At 52.4% G+C, this 17816-nt stretch overlaps 1 protein-coding gene across 4 annotated transcripts in view; it reads left to right on the top strand.

Annotated features, from left to right (window-relative positions):
• The first annotated feature begins 240 nt into the window (after positions 1-240).
• The window catches only part of SLCO2B1 (solute carrier organic anion transporter family member 2B1), a 28292-nt gene continuing 10716 nt past the window's right edge, over positions 241-17816 (top strand). For 2 of the 4 annotated variants that reach the window (XM_085077575.1, XM_085077566.1), the window contains exons 1-7: positions 241-343; positions 6472-6561; positions 9904-10041; positions 10139-10301; positions 11691-11918; positions 12938-13036; positions 13371-13501. In XM_085077575.1, coding sequence (XP_084933701.1) covers positions 6481-6561; positions 9904-10041; positions 10139-10301; positions 11691-11918; positions 12938-13036; positions 13371-13501 — 840 coding nt within the window. In that variant the 5' untranslated portion in view covers positions 241-343; positions 6472-6480. Of the gene's footprint in view, positions 344-6471; positions 6562-9263; positions 9377-9903; positions 10042-10138; positions 10302-11690; positions 11919-12937; positions 13037-13370; positions 13502-17816 lie in introns of those variants that run through there. The other 2 variants (XM_085077581.1, XM_085077591.1) reach the window with 2 other exon arrangements.

The following is a 17816-nucleotide window of genomic DNA, read 5'->3' as shown; positions in this document are numbered from 1 at the left end:
GGACTGGAGCCGGGGATGGAGGGAAAGAAAATCCCAGTTTGGGCTGGGACAGGGCAAGCAGCTCGCAAAGCCCTGCCTCAGCAAACCGCACCAGCAGCTCTGTCATTTCGGGGTTGCAGCTCCGGGAGAAAGCAAAAACAAAAATAAAAGGAATGCCAGGGAAAGTGATTGCAAAAGTCCCGGCTAACTTCGCTCCGGCTTTTAAAAGTTCCGAAGCCGAAGCCCCACCTCCGCACCCCACAGCCGTCCCACCTCCAGCCGGGCAGGAAAAGGAGCCCCGCTGGCAGAGCCAAACTTTCGCTGCCAGCGCCAGTGGGATTAGGATCGGGAGAGCCCGGGAATTGTGAGTACGGCAGCCTGCTCGCTGCCAGGGGATGCCGAGGAGGATGCCGGGCTCGGGGCTGTCTCGGGGTCGGGGTTTGGGAAAGGTGGACTTTCTCACGCTGCTCTTCCCCGGCTGGTTTCGCAAGACTCCGGCGCTGGGGCTGAGGAGCAGCCTCAAAGCAAAGGGAAAAAGCAAGGAGCGATTCCACGCCTGTTCCACCCCAGCTTTCTGCACGCGTGTTTTGTCCCTTCCTCTCTGTTTCTGCGCACTTATTTGAGGGTTTTTCCCCCCCGGTGAGGTAGCTTCACTTATTTCTCCCGCCGCAGGGAGTTTTCCCAGTTTTCCCAATGCCTGAGGCTGCCACGGTGTGTTTCTCTTATGGTTTCACTTCTCCTGTAATGGCAATGCCTCCGTGCTCCATCCTGACCCTGCCACACGTGCCCTGGCTCCAAGTGGGTGAAACCTTGGAGGTCTTGAGCCATGATGTGGTGAATGTGGGTTTGAGGGATGACTTGGAAGCTTCATTTCCCAACTCAGCACCTGTCATCGGCCTCCAGGCGTTGGGAAGGGTGCTTTTCCAAGGAAACGGGGGCAGTGTGGGAGGCACAGCAGGCAGTGAGGGGAATTTCTGGCTTGAGATATGAATCAAACACCACCAGGCTCTGAAATGTCCTCCAGGGGAAATGGAGACTCAGTGCGTGGCTGGAGAAAGCCCAGGACAAGATCACACCCAGGGATGCAGGAAAGGGCTTGTTGCTGTCAGGCAGCTCGGCTGGAGCCAGATGTGGCTCCAGCTGCAGCTCTGGAAAACCTTCAGAAATTTTTCCAGAAGATCTCCGTTTTCACTGGACTTTCTCGGTCCATCCGAGTGTTCAGGTGACAGTGCAATCCACTAATGTTAAATACTGGAAGAAGGACATTGTGTAATTCCCCATGCTGCCCAAAATACCAGCGTTTCCTCCTATTCCTGCACCAGCTCTGGGCTGGGGCTTCGCTCCAGCACTGCTCCTTGTCCACCATCACCCAGAAATGTCACCAAGCCTCTCCCAGCCTCAGTGTTTCCTGCTGCTCTTCACAGCCAGCTCCTCTCTTGCTTGCTAAGGAATTTTCTCACTTCTCCAAAGCTCTACTCAGTTCCCTTTCCTGGCAGCAGTGTTTCCCTGCTCCTGCTCTTCCATCCATCCCTTTCACTTGCAGGTGGCTGGAGTCATTCCCAGATCCTGGTGAAGCAGATTTTATTGGCCACCTCCAAAATTTGGGGATGCTCTGGTTGTTAATCCCTGGGTTAACATGGAGGAAAAGAGCTGCCCTTGAATGAAAATAAATGTTTAGGATTGAGGTGTGGCCGCTCCTCATGGAATATTCACCATGGGGAGCATGTCCATGATTGTGGGCAGATTATAGGTGCAGATGGAGAATCTGGGTGTGTTGGGATTTGTTTTTTTTTTTTTTAAGAAATTACATATAATAAACACCAAACAACTCTGGATTGCTCCAGGAAGGCTCAGCTCCAGGGAGCTGCTGGGGTTTCCACTCAGGATGTGCGTTCAGGCTGTTGCAGTGGCTCCTGCTCCTTGTTTTCCAGCTTCCCCTTCCAAAATTTGGTTTTTTCTCACCAGAGATGTCTGTGTCTCTGGAGCCACTCTGGCTCTGCCCATTTCCTCCAGCTGCTCCTTGCACTGCAAACTCTCACAGCTTTCAGGAGGACTCAGCAAAAAATCTGTGTTTTTCTCAGTCTTCACTCCTGTCCAAGCAGCAGTGAAGTACAGAGGGGAAAAAACATCAGGAAGGTATTTCTGGTGTGTAAAACCCCAAAGCAGGAAAGCTGAGGTTTGGGATCACTTCCCTTGAGGCTTCTCTTGGCAGGTGTTTCTCCACAGAGCCAAGCAATCCTGCAGCCTGTGGAAAGGCAGATTCCTGATGAAATTGGGCTCTTCATCCTTCATTCATCCCTTTAACTCCTATCTGGGGCTTTGGAGCTGGGTTGAAGCAGGAAGAGTTTCCCTGCCAAGCACAGAGGAGGTGGTGCTAAAATAGAAAATCCCCACCGAGGACACACGACGAGGCTTTTCTGCAGCACAGCCACATCTGTCCCTCCCAGGGCAGGGGGTGGATGTTCATCCAGATGTTTAGCATCTGGCTCGATCCAGAAGACAGCGATGAGTTTTTTACTCAAAATTCTGCATGAAACCTTAGAGGGAAGGAGTAAGGCTGGCAAAGCAGGGAGATCCTGGTTTGGTAAATGTCTTACAAACCCTTGAGCCACAGCAAAAACAAAGCCCTGGGGAAGGACAAGGGCAGGAGCAGTTTAATGAGTACTGCTGGTGCATGGAATGGAAGGCATCCCAGGAGAGCTTGGGGAGCAGCAGGAGCAGAGGGTGAGCAGAGCTCTCAGGGTGGCTGCAGACCCCGACAGCTCCACAGCCCTGGGCAGCCTTGGAAAGCAAAGCCAAGCCAGTGATGGATGGGATTATGCAATGCCAACCCCGCTGCTTATGTAACTCCAGAGTTATCTCCCTCAGCCAGAGGCTCTGGGATTCCTGCCCTGCCCTCTCAGAGCCTCTGCTGCTCTGGGGAGCTTTCCCCTCTGAAAGGAAAGTCACCCCAGGTGTGATGGGCACTGCCTTCCTGCAGAGATGCATGGATGGATGGCAAGCAGCCCTGGCAGGAGGATTTGGGGCTGCTGGGGGGTGAGAGGCTGGACATGAACCAGCCCAGAGCCCCCCATGCCCTGGGCTGATCCCACAGTGAGGGCAGCAGGAAAAGGGGAATTCTGCCCCTCTGCCCTGCTCAGGTGAGACCCACCTGCAGAGCTGCTCCAGGCCAGGATCCCAACATCAGGAGGACCTAGAGCTGCTGGAGAAAGTCCAGAGGAGGCCACAGAGTTGCTCCAGAGTTGGAGCCCTTCTGCCCTGGAGCCAGGCTGGGAGAACTGGGGATGTTCACTGGAGAGGAGAAGGATCCAGGGAGATCTCAGAGCCTCTGCCAGTGCCTAAAGGGCTCCAGGAGAGCTGCAGAGGGACTGGGGACAAGGGATGGAGGGACAGGACACATGGAATGGCTTCCCACTGCCAGATGGCAGGAATAGATGGGATTTTTGGAAGGAATTGTTCCCTGTGAGGGTGGGGAGGCCCTGGCACAGGGTGCCCAGAGAAGCTGTGGCTGCCCCTGGATCCACAGGGGTGGTGGGAGAGTTCCCATCTCTGGTTTGGCACTGCCAGGTGAGCTTCAACTCCTGCACCACATCCTGCAGTGCTGGAGCAGCTGAGGATCCTTCCAGGAAGGCTGCAGCACCTGCCAGGGGGTGCCAGGGAGGGCAGGAGCTCTGGGAGACCTCAGGACACTCATGGGGAGCAGAGTTCCATCCTTCCCGAGCCACAGGGGGTACCAGGGCAGTGCTGCAGCCTCTCCCTCATCACCTCTGCTTGCCTGTCACGTGTTTCAACACCAGTTTTCCTTTTTCTTCTACTTCCCAACCTCCAGTAACATTTTCCTTTTTGTCTAACCTCCTGTAAGATTCTGGGATGTGTCACCTGCTGCCCATTTCTCATTACACAGAGTCACTGAGCTGGGCCCATCTCATTTTCACTTTCTTTGTGCCACTTGGTGCAAGACAGAAACAGCTCTTGGGCACATCTCTGCATCCCTCTTTATTCTCCCAGTGTTTTTCCAGGGAGGGCATGATGTGCATCCACCGTCTTCTCCTTCTGTTGCACTATAAAGCATCTTTGCACCCAGATTTTCCAAGCCAGCTTCCCATTTAGCACAGGCCCAGCAATAAATACACACCCTGACACCATTCCAGCCTCACTGCCAGCGAGTGAAAATTATTCAGCAGAAGGAAGACAGATTATGGAATATTTGCTGGCATTTCAAGTTCCCTGCTGGGATTTAATTTGCTGTGTTACATCGGCTGTTATTTACTCATGCTCTGCTGAGCCCAGCGTGTTCCTCTCCTTGCTCAGCTATCAGGAACAGCTTTTAATAAAGGCCTTGGATGGATCCATGTCCTCAGGAATGGGACAGGCTGCTGGTGGCACCCAGCCCAGGCCCTGCTGGCACAGCCAGGACTGTGGTGCAGCTCCCAGATAGGGTTTGGGGCATTTCTGCACCGCTGGGGTCAAAGGAAAGGCAGTGTGGGGACAAGTGGAGCATCTTAATCAGACTGACCTTAACCTGCTGCTGTCTCCATGCTTTTTTTTTCTTTAAGTCAATTAAGTCTTATCTGCCTTTTTATTTGATCTGCTCTTAGTCCTATTTGCTGGATCAAAGTACTTTTCTGTTTCGTTTTGTTCCTGTATGAGAGCCATGGATGGGTGGGGATCTAAGGGCAGTGGGTTTGTCCTCAGTTTGATCTGCTGGCAAATCTCTGCAGCATTTCAGATCTCTGCTGAGCTTTCCCCTGGGTCAGTGACTCTCCCTCTTCCACACATTTAAAGGAGAGCATGGAAAGGATGGATGCAGGAGGAGCAGAGTTTTGGATTTGTGGTTTGCAGGTCTCATCGACAAAGACATTAACACAGTTAACCAGGGCATCAAGGCTGCAGTGAGCATTCCCATCCCTGGAAATCCAGGCTCAGGCTCCTTTGGGTTTCCTCCCTTTGGTTTTCCACCCTTTTTTTGCTCCCCTGAGCTTGCAGGGGGCTGCAGCAGCAAACCCAGGGGCTGTCAATAATTCATCAGGGCTGGAGCCAGGCAGGTTCTGCCCCAGCACTGCTGAGCCCTCCAGGGGCCAGGGGAGCTTTTCCTGCCTGCTTTCATTTACGATCAAATTCACTTTATTGATCCCATCCCGGGTTTTGTTGTAGCAATATCTCTCAGAATGGGGCTGAGGGCAGCAATTGCTTTTTGCAGAGGCTGCTGTGCAGCTCGTAACTCGTGCAGGTCCCCTCTGGAATTCACCTCTCCTGTGCACCGCGCTGAAGGGTTTATAAACACCTCAGTTAAGGCAGCCTCCTCCCGACAGGAGTCACATCAACCCCTGCATTTGTTAATTTGTTCGAGGCCGCGGATCCTCGCTCCTTTGCTTCTCATCATGGGGGAAATAGAATTACACTAAATAATAATGGGAAGCCTTTCACCCCATTTGCTGCAAAGATGAAAACATCTATTAGAGCGCAGTGAACAACAAGCTGAAGCTTAATGGGTTTAACGTGCCTCCGAACAATGCAGCTTCCTCAGGAAGCCTGGGGACTAAAACCCCAACAAAGATCACGGTCCCTCGGGGAGGGAGGAGGGAAATAGCGGCTGGAGAGAGGGGAAGGAGCTCTGCAGGGCAGGGAGAGGCATGCTGGCTTCCCACGGGCTGGAATTGCCGTGCGTGGTCACACTCAGGTGGTGGCTGGTAGTCCAAAAGAGAGAGTGGAGGGATTGTTCCAGGGGAGATGCTGAAACCTTGTGCATGGAATGGGATATGGGAAAGGAGGATTTAATCCATCAGGGCTTTAATCTGTCAGAGCCCAGCGCAGGGAGGGATGGGGAAAGCCTTGCTGAGCCCCTTTCTGCTGCCCCTGAGCCTGTGGGGAATCCCTTCAAGGGATGCAGAGCCTGGTCCTGCTCATGGCAGGGACAGCACTTTGCACTGCATCTGCTTGAGCTTCATGGGGTTCGGCAGCCCTCTGAGATCCCTCACTGCCCATTCCTGCAGCCCTCTGAGATCCCTCACTGCCCATTCCTGCAGCTAGCTGAGATCCCTCAATTCCCATTCCTGCAGCCCTCTGAGATCCCTCAATTCCCATTCCTGCAGCCCTCTGAGATCCCTCAATTCCCATTTCTCCATCCAGCTGAGGCACCTCTGGATGGCAGCACAGCCATCAGCTTTGTCAGCTGCTCTCCCAGCCTTGTCTGCTGCCACCCAGCCGAGGGTGCCCTGTGCCCCGTCACCGAGGCCATTGATGAGGATGTCAGGTTGACCCAGACATTGCACAATATTGTCCTTGGCTCTGCTGAGCAGCGTTTAACCTCCTGGATTTTCACATTTGGCAGGCTGCTTTGTTTCTTTGCAGAATTAAAGTGCTCCAAGCACCCAGGAATAATTAGCGATTGCTGTGGGGGTGTTTGCAGAGCTGACAGGACTCTGCCTGCTGAGCATGGGGGAATTCAGGCCCAGCAGCTGAGCGTTGTGCTGAATGATTTATTCCTGACAGGCTGACAGAATGACAAGTACAGCTCCAAGGAGCAGCCACCTGGATGTGCCCCAGAAAACACTCTGCAGGAGCCCATTCCTCAGCATCAAGGTAAATCCCTCCTGCTTGCTCCAATCCCCCTCGGATTGCTGGCTTGGGAAAGAGGAGTTCACCTTTCTGCAGCGAGGGATTCTGGTGACCAAGTGTATTGGGAAAATGCTCCCTCTGTTTCCCATGGCAAGAGCTCCTTTGGTGTGGAGATATCTTCATCCCAGTGGTGGAGGAGCTCTGCAGAGGCACAGGCTGCACCTGGAATGGCTCCCTCTGTCTGCTCCATTCCCTTCTGGCTCAATAATTGCTTTTTATCAGAAATGACAGCCTTACCATCAGTTCATTACTACATTCAGTGTAGTTGGAAGCCAATTACCTGGCTCATTAGAGAATCTCACCAGGCCAGAGTGCAGAAGATGAGAGTCGGTGTTAAAGGCTTTGGGTTTCTCTGTCACTTTTGTGGGGAAGATTTGGGGTTTTGAGGGTTTTTCCGCAGATGCTGGTGAATTTAATCACCCTCATCTCCCTCGTGGCAGAAGGAAAGGGCGTCACTGAGGCAGAGGTTACCAGATAACAGCAGTTGGGGACACAGTGTCATGTCCTGAGGTTTCTTCCTCAATTCTCTCTTCAGCTCATTCAGCTGTTTTTTATCTGGCAGGTTTTGTTGTTTTGGTTTTCGTTTTGGTTTTTTTCTTTACTTGCCAGCAAGATTATCTTTAAAAGTATAATCCCACTGATTTTTCCTTGAGGAGATATTTTGAAAGGGTTCAAAGATTGAACCACTGAGGGGCAAAGTCAGCTCAGGTCTGTGAGCAGAATCAAGCTGGATTTTCTGTGTCTGTGAAGGTAGATTTAAAAATCCCAGACTGGTTGGGGTTGGAGGGGACCTTAAGGACCCTCTTTTTGCAACCCCCTGCCACGGGCAGATGTAGAGGAAGCTCTTGTCACCAAGAACACAATTATCCTCAGGACAGGATGTTTCCCCCACATTTCTTGGGGTTTTTTTCAAGAAGTTAGGCCACTCTGTCCGGTTTCTAAATGACTTCCTCAGAAAACAAAACTTTCAGCCCAGGGTTGGAATGGTTCTTGCAGAAACAATTGCACAATGTGGTTGGATGTGTTTGAAGTGGCTGGAGGACCAAAAATCACAGCACTGCAGTTTTCATGTGTATTTATATCTCCAGAGAGTGTGTCACAAAAACCACTTGCCACATGTCAAAATGCAACTGAGGGACATAACTAAAACTGCCCTGCTTTGGCTACGAGGAGCATTAGGATTCAGATGGGATACCAGGAAGGAATTGTTCCCTGTGAAGGTGGGGAGGCCCTGGCACAGGGTGCCCAGAGCAGCTAGATCCCTGGAAGTGTCCAAGGCCAGGCTGGTTGGGGCTTGGAGCAACTTGGAATAGTGGAAAATGTCCATTGGCCCATGACAGGGGTGGCACTGGATGAACTTTAAGCTCCCTTCCAACTCCAGGCTTTTTCCAGACCACCAGGAGAGGAAATATTGGTGTTTAATTCTACGTGCTGTGTAGGATGGAGTGTGTTTCTCTATTCCCTTGCATTTGCATGGTGGGAGCAGCAACACCTCACCAACATTTGGATTCTCTGAGTTGTTCTAATTCCATGGAGGGAGGGGGAAGACTGTGAGCACAGCTCAGCCCTTCAGGGGAAAGGTGCTGGACTGCTGAGCTTGGCTCCCTTCTGGGGCTGCTCCTGGCTGTCCATGGTCCGTCCTGCTGTCAGAGAAAAGGGAAAAGGTCTTGGGAAAAAGCTAGTGTCTGCTAATGCTGATCACCTGCTGGGGCAGCACATCATTCCCACCAGCCCAGCAGATCCAAAAGCCAGGAGAAATTTTCTGTCATTTTCCTGACAGAAAATGGATGGCTGAGAGCAAAGAGCCCCTGGAGCCAGGACTGGGGTCCTTGCCCAACCCACTGCAGGTCCTCTGCAGGGGATCTCCCCTTTAATTTCTCCTTAAAGCACATCTCTCCTTTCAGTGCTTTACTCTGCCCAGACAGGGCACAATAAAATACCAGATACCCAACCCATTTTCATCTCCTGAGCTGAAAAGGGTGTGGGGCACTGGTGGGCAGCTGCTGAGCTGCTGTAAACCCGTGAAGGTCCTGGGTTTGGATACTCAAGGGGCTGTGTGCTGTGGATGCCTGGAATAAACAGATCTGGTTTCAGCCTTTCCATCTGAACTGATGTGTTCAGGAAGCAGAGCCTGGACGCAGCCAGTGACTTGTAGGAGCATAGGAGTTTTAGCAAAGCTGACTCTGGGGACGCTTTCCTTTGGCTGGGTGACATTTTCCCAGTCCAGACACGTTGCATCTGTCAGTGGTGACACGAGCCTGGAAAGGGGACAGTCCTGGATGGCGTCCTGGTGTGCATCACGCCAGCCCATCACTCCAGGGGTGGTGACCATGCCCCAGCCCCGCACTTCTCAGGGACCCAGAGGGGTTTGACCTTCCCCCTTGTCCCTTTTTGAGCTGTGGATGTTCCCTTGGCTTCCAAAGCAGGCGGGTTTGGCAGTGACCCCACTGCAGGCCTGGATCAGAATGAGACGCAGCAGGAATCCAGGCCAGGCTGAGCAGCTGCTCCATGGTGGGAGCTGGTGCAAAACACATGGAGCAGGAGCAGTGCCCGAGGGTTTGGGCATCACCCAGGGCTCAGGGCAGCAGCTCTGCAAGGAGCCAGGAAGGGAGATGCCGGAGATGCTCTCCTGCAGGGAGATGGGTGGTCTGTGTCCTGAGGGTTGTGACAGTTTGGGTTGTTGAACTGAACTCCTTTGGGGCTGGAAGGATGCCTGTGGAGAGCCACAAGGCAGGAGAGAAGGAAATGGCTCAGATGGAGGAGGGGTGATGGAGATGAGGTCAGATTATTTTCTGGGAGATGGTGGACTCTGCAAGGTTTTCTTCTGGAAGTGGAAGAGAGCCATCACATTTTCCAGAGGGGATGTCTTTTACACCTAAGGCTTTGTGAGAAGTAAAGGAAAGCAGTCTGAATTCTCCTCCCTGACCTTCTCCTGACTTTCTCTAGAGAAGTTGTTTGTTGCTGTGTCCGGATGGGAGCAGGAATATTGTGCAACCTCCACTTCTGCTGCTGCATCCTAGGGACAAGGCCAGCACAAACAAGCATCATCCCAACTGAAGGGACGTGTTTGTCCAAAGCCACTTCTCAGCTGAAGGAATTACACCCTCCTCACAGATCCTGACCCTATTGTTATTTTTGGCAGAGGGCTATTCTGACCTAATTTCAGAAGACTTCACTGGCAGCTGAGCAGGAGTGATATTTCAAAGAGGTTTCTGTGGGATCATGGCGCCTTCCTGAGGGAATGCAGTTCATGGTGCTACAGCTCCCTCAGTGACCCTGCTGGGTGCTGTCTCTCTGTGTTGGCAGTTCTTCGTGTTCTGCCATGGGCTGCTGCAGCTCTCCCAGCTCCTGGTCTCTGGCTACCTGAAGAGCTCCATCTCCACCATCGAGAGACGCTATGGCCTCTCCAGCCAGACCTCCGGCCTGCTCGCTTCCTTCAACGAGGTGACCACAACCACCCCCCTTGTCCTGGCTGGACACTATCCCCGTGCTCCTCCCCTCCCTGGGGACACCCCAGCTATCCCTGTGTGTGTCCCCACAGGTTGGGAACACGCTGCTGATCGTCTTCATCAGCTACTTCGGCAGCCGCGTGCACAGGCCGCGCCTCATTGGCTGCGGGGCCATCCTGGTCTCCATGGCCGGCTTCCTCATGGCTCTGCCCCACTTCATCACCGGGCCCTACGAGTACGACCAGTCCGTGGCCAGTAAGTGCTCCACAAGCTCCTTTTAGGCACAGAAAAAAGAAATTATAGAGTCACAGACTGATTTGTGTTGGAAGGGACCTTAAAGCCCATCCTATCCCACCCCTTCCACCATCCCAGGTTGCTCCAAGCTGGCCTTGGACACTTCCAGGGATCCAGGGGCAGCCACAGCTTCTCTGGGCACCCTGTGCTCACCACCCTCACAGGGAACAATTCCTTCCCAATCTCCCACCCATCCCTGCCCTCTGGCACTGGGAAGCTGTTGTGAAATGACCTTCCCTCCAGGCACTGGGAGCTGCAAGCTGTTGGCTTCTCCTCAAGAAATTTTGTGTTTCTGAGAATGAAATCATCTCAGCCCTGGGAGCTACTGGTGGAAAGCAGAGCCAGGGGATGTGGGAATGATGGAACCATGGGAAAGGGCATGGAAACAATCAAAATACAGGCTGTGCCTCTGATTCCTCTTGTTTTCTGCACATCCAACCTCACCTGCCCTCCCCAGTCTAGCTGGGCTGTCCTTGGGGTTTTAGACCCCGCCAGATAATCAGCCTCTCTTGAGAAACATGCAGGTCTAAATCACTCGTGCAGGGAATGGGACGGGGTGGACTTGGGATTTTCTCCCTGAAAGAAAGTGAAGGGATGAGAGAAGAAAGAAAGGAGAAAACCAATTTTTTGCCACCTTCCCAATTCCTGCCATGAAGCTCGAGCAAATCTTTTAGAAGCCCCTGCTGAACAGCTTTTGTTTGGTTCATCAGAGGGAGGGCAGCTGGTCCAGGCAACTGCAGACACCAAAGGCAGACTGAAGAGGTGAATAATTCCTGGCTGCAAACCCCAGTTTGGAAACAATGAGTTGGTGTTTCAGCAGTGCTGCTGCAGGTGGCCCTTGGAGCTGCACAGGGTTTGGGGCAAAACCATGGAAATCCTGCTACCAGCACAACCCAGGGTTTTAGGGAAGATGAGGACTCTAGAATCAGCACTTTCCCTTAGGCAGGTTTTCTGGGGAAAATGAGTTCTCATTTCTGCAGGTTTGCTCATTTACTCGTATTGGAAGGTCTGTCAAAGGTCCTGGCAGTGACCTCAGCTCCACTTCCTTGATAGAGGTGGCTTTTCATGGCACACAAACCCATTTCTGTGAACATCAGAGCAGTGGTCTTTGCACCTTTGTATTTTCTTCCACCTGCCATCTAAGGATGAGATGAGGAACAAGCCCAGAGGAGGCCACAGAGCTGCTCCCAGGGCTGGAGACCTCTGCTCTGGAGCCAGGCTGGGAGAGCTAGGGGTGTTCACCTGGAGAGAAGAAGCTCCAGGGAGAGCTCAGATCCCCTGCCAGTGCCTAAAGGACAAAGTTCTTTCCCCAGAGCAAGCTGCTCACAGCTGTCCCCTTTGTCACCGCAGGCACCTCTAGCAACACCACAGACCTGTGCCAGCCCGGGGCCCACGACGCCTCAGCCAACCTGAGCCATGCCAGCTGCACCTCCCACACCTCCAGGGAGAACCATGCAGTTCTCTTGGTCATGTTCATAGCCCAGGCACTGCTGGGCATTGGTGGTGTCCCCATCCAGCCCTTCGGCATCTCCTACATCGACGACTTCGCCAGCGAGAGGAACTCCCCCCTCTACCTGGGTAAGGCTGGGCTGCTTGGGAAGGGGAGAGGTTTTGGTGGAGGTGACAGCAAGGCCATATAGGACTAATTTGCATTAATGATAGCTGGGTTCGTTATGGCCCTTCTGCTCTGCCCAGTGTCAGGAGGGTTTCTGCAAAATGAATTTATCTGCTTCAGGCAGAGCAGGAGAGCTGGGAAACACCATTTGGGGCAGATGCTGGGATTTTTGGCCTGAGAGTGATAACCTGGAGATGGACTTAATAACCACATCCTCCTCCAAAAGGGCTTCAGAAAGGACAAGAAGAAGAATCTGATCTCTGTGGGTTTAAAGGGTAGCAATAAGGACTCTCTTTAGATGTTAGGAAAGTTATACAAAGCCAAAGAAAGCAGGTTGGGCCACCTGGGAGATGGGAGAGTATCCTGCAGCAGAGGGAATGCTGCAGAACAGCTTGGGCACAGGCCTAAAAGGAGTGTCCCAGGGTGCTGGGATGGACAGGATGGTCCTTGCAGGTCCTTCCAGTCCTTTTCCAGCTGTTATCTTGTGACAGACAGCCTTTCGAATCACATGGAACAGCAAGTGCAGATCAAAACCAGGTCATGACTGTTAAAAAAATGCAAGTACAGCATCAAATTTTGCTCTGATAGATGATCCAAAGCTCTCACCCATAAGGTAGGAGTTGAATCTTATGTATGTGGGTTTCTTTTATCAGTAATCCACAGAGGAGAGTTCACCGATAACTTTGATCTCTTTGACCTCATAAAAAACCTTGGTGTTTCCTGGATTACTCATGCCAAAGAGCACATCTTGGGTGTGTTGCAGTCCTTCTAGGAGGCTGAAGACAAGTATCAGGGAAGGTCTGAGCTGTGCCAAAGGGAATTCCATGTGTGAAGGGAATGTGGGGAGCAGGAGGCTGTTACTCTGAGATGAGAAAGCTGCCAGGGCAATTCTGTGGTGCAGGCAGATACAGCCTCTAGGCCCCTCTTTCCCCAGGGTCCCTTGCCACAGGCTGAGCCCTTCCCTGCTGTCATCCCTCTGCAGGAATCCTGTTCTCTGTGACGGTCATCGGGCCGGGGGTGGCCTTCATGCTGGGCTCTGCCATGCTGAGGTTTTACGTGGACATCGACAAAGTCAGTGCAGGTGAGGGAATTTGTCCTGGGAGAGCTTCCATGGCAGAGGTGGTTTCAGCCTCCTGTGGGCTCTCTGCCCTGTGCCACTTGTCTCCATCCAAAGGGCTGCGTGGTTTTTTGACACCCTGGTGATGGCAATGAAATAGGAAAGAGACAGAATGAAATGGGATTTAGTGATGGATTGAGTTGGGGCAAACGCTGCTCAGACTCCAAAAGTGATGGTCCCTGGGTTGGGAGCCACCAGCATGGGGCTGGTTGGTGTTGGGGTGAGTGGGTTTGGGGCACTGGGGTCCCTCCCCTGTCCCAGCATTGCTCTGATGCCACTCTCCTCTCCTGTGTTGCAGCCGAGGTGCAGCTCAGCACCAAGGACCCACGCTGGGTCGGGGCCTGGTGGCTCGGCTTCCTGGTGGCTGCCAGCCTGGTGGCCCTGTCTGCCCTGCCCTACTTCTTCTTCCCACGGGAAATGCCCAAAGAGGTAGGAGAGCTTCTGCACACACACAACACACACACACACACCTTGGTGGGGTCGAGATTCCAGCCCCAGGAACCTGGAACCAGCGACAGTTCTGTTCCTCAGCTAGGGAAGGATGCAGACTCAGATTTCCATGTTTATGTGAGAGGTTTGCCAGACGAGGTGAAGGGCAGCCAGACCTTTCTATCCGGGCAGGATTTTTCAGGAGCAATCCTTGGATGTTTTAAATTACTCAGGTGTTTCTGCAATGTGAACAATGGGCTCCTGGCAGCCAGCAGGAGCTGGGGAGCAGGGCCAGGGCAGTGGCTGTGCAGTCCAGAGCTGCACCCCTGGATGTGACACAACTCCTGAGCTCCCCAAGCACTGCCCTGGCTGCTCGGGAGGAGCAAAGCAGGACAAACTGTGCTCATACAGGAGGTGTTTTCTGTGGGTGGGGATGTTGCTGGAGCTGCTGGGACACGTTCAGGAGGTGAAGCTGTGCTCACCTCAGTGTCTTGGCCACGCTCTTTGTGGTTCTGTTGTCTTCCACTCATTGTTTTCCTTGAGGCAGCACAGAAACCTTCCTGTCCGAACAAGTCCATGCACCAGTGCAGAGTAATTCTTCATTTCTCCTGACACTGCCTGAATTTCCACAGGAGTGGGTGATTCTTAGGGACTTCTGGGGTCCCCCAACCTGTTTTACCAGTTAAATTTGGGGATGCAGCGATTTCCTCCTGGCTGCCATGAGCTGCAAGGTGATGGGGTGGGAATTGCTCCATGCACAGCAGGACAGGGATGGTCTCAAAAACAATGTCCCTGATGGATCCTCCTGAAGCCTGGCTCGCCCTGAAGCCCCTGGGGATGGTCTGTGCCAACAGCAACTGCTCAGCATGCCAGGGTGGCAAACTCCATCTCAGGGAACAGCTCTTCATTAGGGCTGGTGGGAATATTAATTTCATAAACGGCTCTTGAGAGAAAGCAATGCTCTTCGAACTAAAACAGCTGCACTTCCTGGCAAGTGCTGCACTCCGAGCAGTTTGGAAGCTTTTAACAGGGGGAATGGGTGGGTATTGATTTTAAAAAGAGCAGGAGGATTTCACCCTGCTCTGCTGGCTGGGATCTGTAGGGAATGCTCCCACATGGCCAAGCACCCACGTATCCCTCTGCAGCACTTGAATTTCTTGAATTCTTGGATTTCTCCCCAATTTCCCTCTCCCTCAGAAAGCTCTTGGAATCTGCTGACAGTTAAAAATAATATTAATAGGGAAATACACTAAATGAGAGCCAAATTCTGCCCTCTTTGCAGAACAGGAGGCACTGGAGCCAGCTTCCCACTGCCAGAGAGCAGGGATAGATGGGATTTTGGGAAGGAGTTCCTCCCTGTGAGGGTGGGGAGGCCCTGGCACAGAGTGCCCAGAGCAGCTGTGGCTGTCCCTGGATCCCTGGAAGTGTCCCAGGATTTCTGACTGTCCAAAGCAAGAACACATCTACCAGCAGAGCAACCACAAGCCGCAAGTGCTTGAAGAATCAGCTGAGCTTTTCCATGGAGCTTGTAGAGCCCCAAAACACTGTCCTACCCACAGCAAACCCCTTCAGGCCCAGCAGGGAACAGCCCAGGGGAAAAGCACAGCTCTGCTCTGCCCCGAGGCAGCTGAGGTGTTGGGATTTGGATTCCATTTCTGGCCATCCAACCCAATGGGCATCCTGCAGCAAACTGAGGGTAACACCCAGCTCTCTGTGTCTCTGGAGACTTCTCTGCCTCCTCCCACCAGCCAAGACAGATCTACACTTTTTTATTCCACAGCCACATTTCAGCTTCACCTGTTCTTGATGAATTCTTTCTTTGAAGTTCCTGGAATGGCTCGTGTTAACATTAATGATAATGTGGGGGTTGCTCTTTTGATCTTCTTTTCGTAAATTAGTCACTCCGAACCCAGAACATTTTTACTTCTCTGCTTTGCTGCTTGTCAGGAGGTTTCTAGCCCTGAAGTATCCTCAATAATCCCATTTGAGAGCTGATCATGGCAAAGCCATGAAGTTGTCATGAACTCAGGAAGGGGATGAGAGGAAGAGGCTCTTATGTTGGAAAAACTGCTTTCAGTCAAGAACAGCTTTTTTTTCCCCAATAATTGCAGTTTAATCCAGCCTCCATGAGTCTGAACCATTTACTGGAGTTGTGTCCTCGATTGTGATCTTTTTCTGGACAAAGGTACTGTGATGCTCTGGGTGCCTCATGAAAGCTCCTAAAGCACCATCAAAGGCATCCTTGAAATACAGAATATCAGCTGAGGAGCAAAGAGGGCCAAGTGGCAGCACAGCTCACAGGGATGGGCTGGAGATAGTTTTTACATCTCTCCAGCTGGATTTTCCCCAGGGAGCTTTGAAGACAGGCACAAACAGCAGCCAAAAATAATCCTCCCATGTGGAGGGAGCAAGGTGCCCCTCAGCTGGTTATTTTAACACTCCTGGAAATAGGGTCCCAGTGGGGAAATACACGTGCTGGAAGAGGCATAATGGAGAGTTTGTAGGGAGCACGACCTTGTCAAAAGGAAAATAATTCCTTTCCAAGCCGTGAGGTTTTACACTGTGTTTGTCTAACATGAAAATAGCTTCTCTGACCTTACTTTTCACTGAGCTGGGAGTGCCAGGTTCTGCACAGCCAGAGGGAAGCTCTGCAGACACCTCAGAATAAACAAAGAAAACCTCTCTGTCACAGAACAGGTCATTTATCCCTGTTTCCAGTGGTGTGTTTGGATAAGCCCAGGCTGCTGGCACCTCTGGCTGCCCTTCTCACAGGTGCAGTAGCAGGGGAGAGCAGGAGCTGCCAGGAAATGCTGCCCTCAGTTTCCTTTCCTGCAGAGCCCTACTCAGCCATTTCTGGATTTATTCATGGCTGTGCCGGGAAATGGGGGATTTCCCCAGGCCAAGGTCAGCTCTTCCTGATGCAGAGTGCGTGGGAGCTTCGTTCTCCTTCCTCAAAAGCACATAAAACCTCAAAAACCGCCATCCCCCAAGAGGGTGGAAGTGATGCCAATGGACTCACAGAATCACAGGATGGTTTGGGTTGGAAAAGACCTTAAAGCTCATCCAGTGCCACCCTCTGCCATGGGCAGGGACACTTTCCACTGTCCCAGGTTGCTCCAAGCAACCTGGACACTGCCTGGGATCCAGGGGCAGCCACAGCTTTGCCGGGCAAAATCTTCCATGCAGCTAAAATCTCATTGCAGAAACATGAGATGCAACGAGCTGCACCAAGAAACTGAGTCCTTTAAGGAATCGTCCAGAAAAATCCAAGTGTGGGGGCATTTTGCAAGTTTAGTTTGTTTTTCCTTGGCATGATGCTGCAGCAGGGCTGAGCAGGCAGCCTGTGTTATTGCACCTTCCAACTCCAGCTTGACAAATTCCTGCTGCGAGGATGCTGAAATCCCCCTGGCAGGAGCACGGGATCCTCCTCAGGGCTTGGGCATCTCTGATGGTACAGCACCATTCCAGCACCATTCCAGCATCATTCCAGCATCACCTCCCTGCCCAGGCAGGACTCCTGCTTTTCCTTCTGCCTCTGGCTTTCCTTCATCCCAGAGGAATGTATTTCCTGACCCTTTCAGGCAGCAAAAAAATAAAGCAGGGAAAGTAAAGCCAGCACAGGGAGTAGAGCTTTCCCCCTCCATTTGCAGGCAGCTGCTGCTCCTGAGCCAGCACAGAAATGTCCCTCACAGGGGTCACACACAGGGACATCCCAGACTGGGGGATCTGGGGGGAGTTGGGGTTTTGTCTGGACGTGCAGGCTGTTGACTCTCTGAAGTACCAACAGCTGGAGGCTGAGGAAGCCACCGCCAGGAACAGCTTGAAGGTATTTTTGGAAAATGCTGCAGTTTCGGAGCAGAGAGAAGAGCCCCTGTAACGCAATTGAAAAGTGAAAGGGAGCCGGATTTTATCTTTGCATTTGAAAAATGTATGAAAGCCTGAGCTGCAGCAATAATAAACAGGAAAGGAGTTTCATTGCTCTTGCCCTTAGAAAGGGCACGTGGCACCCGCAGCAGACACCCTGACCTCGCTGCTGTGTAATGAGCTCTCTCAGTGTCAGAGCAAAGGAGATGATTTCAGCCCAAGAGCTGCCCATTCCTTCCTGTCCATTAGCAGTGTCTAATTGCTGTTGAATGAACTCATTTGTCCAGCTCAGAGTGGTGCCAGGAGCTGCAGCAGCAGCAGTGCTGAGCCCATGGGGGTGGCAGAGCCAGGGCTGGTGGCTCTGGCTAGGAACACTCCGTGGTTTCCAGGGAAAAACACACTGCCCTAAGCGCTGCCTGCTGCTCCATGGAATTAGAGGAGCAGCACACCT

Source organism: Lichenostomus cassidix, chromosome 1, assembly GCF_008360975.1.
Source record: "Lichenostomus cassidix isolate B80296 chromosome 1, HeHo_3.0, whole genome shotgun sequence".
Lineage (NCBI taxonomy): Eukaryota > Metazoa > Chordata > Aves > Passeriformes > Meliphagidae > Lichenostomus > Lichenostomus cassidix.
The sequence above is the reverse complement of the archived record's forward strand: the minus strand, read 5'-3'. Positions and strand labels throughout refer to the sequence as shown.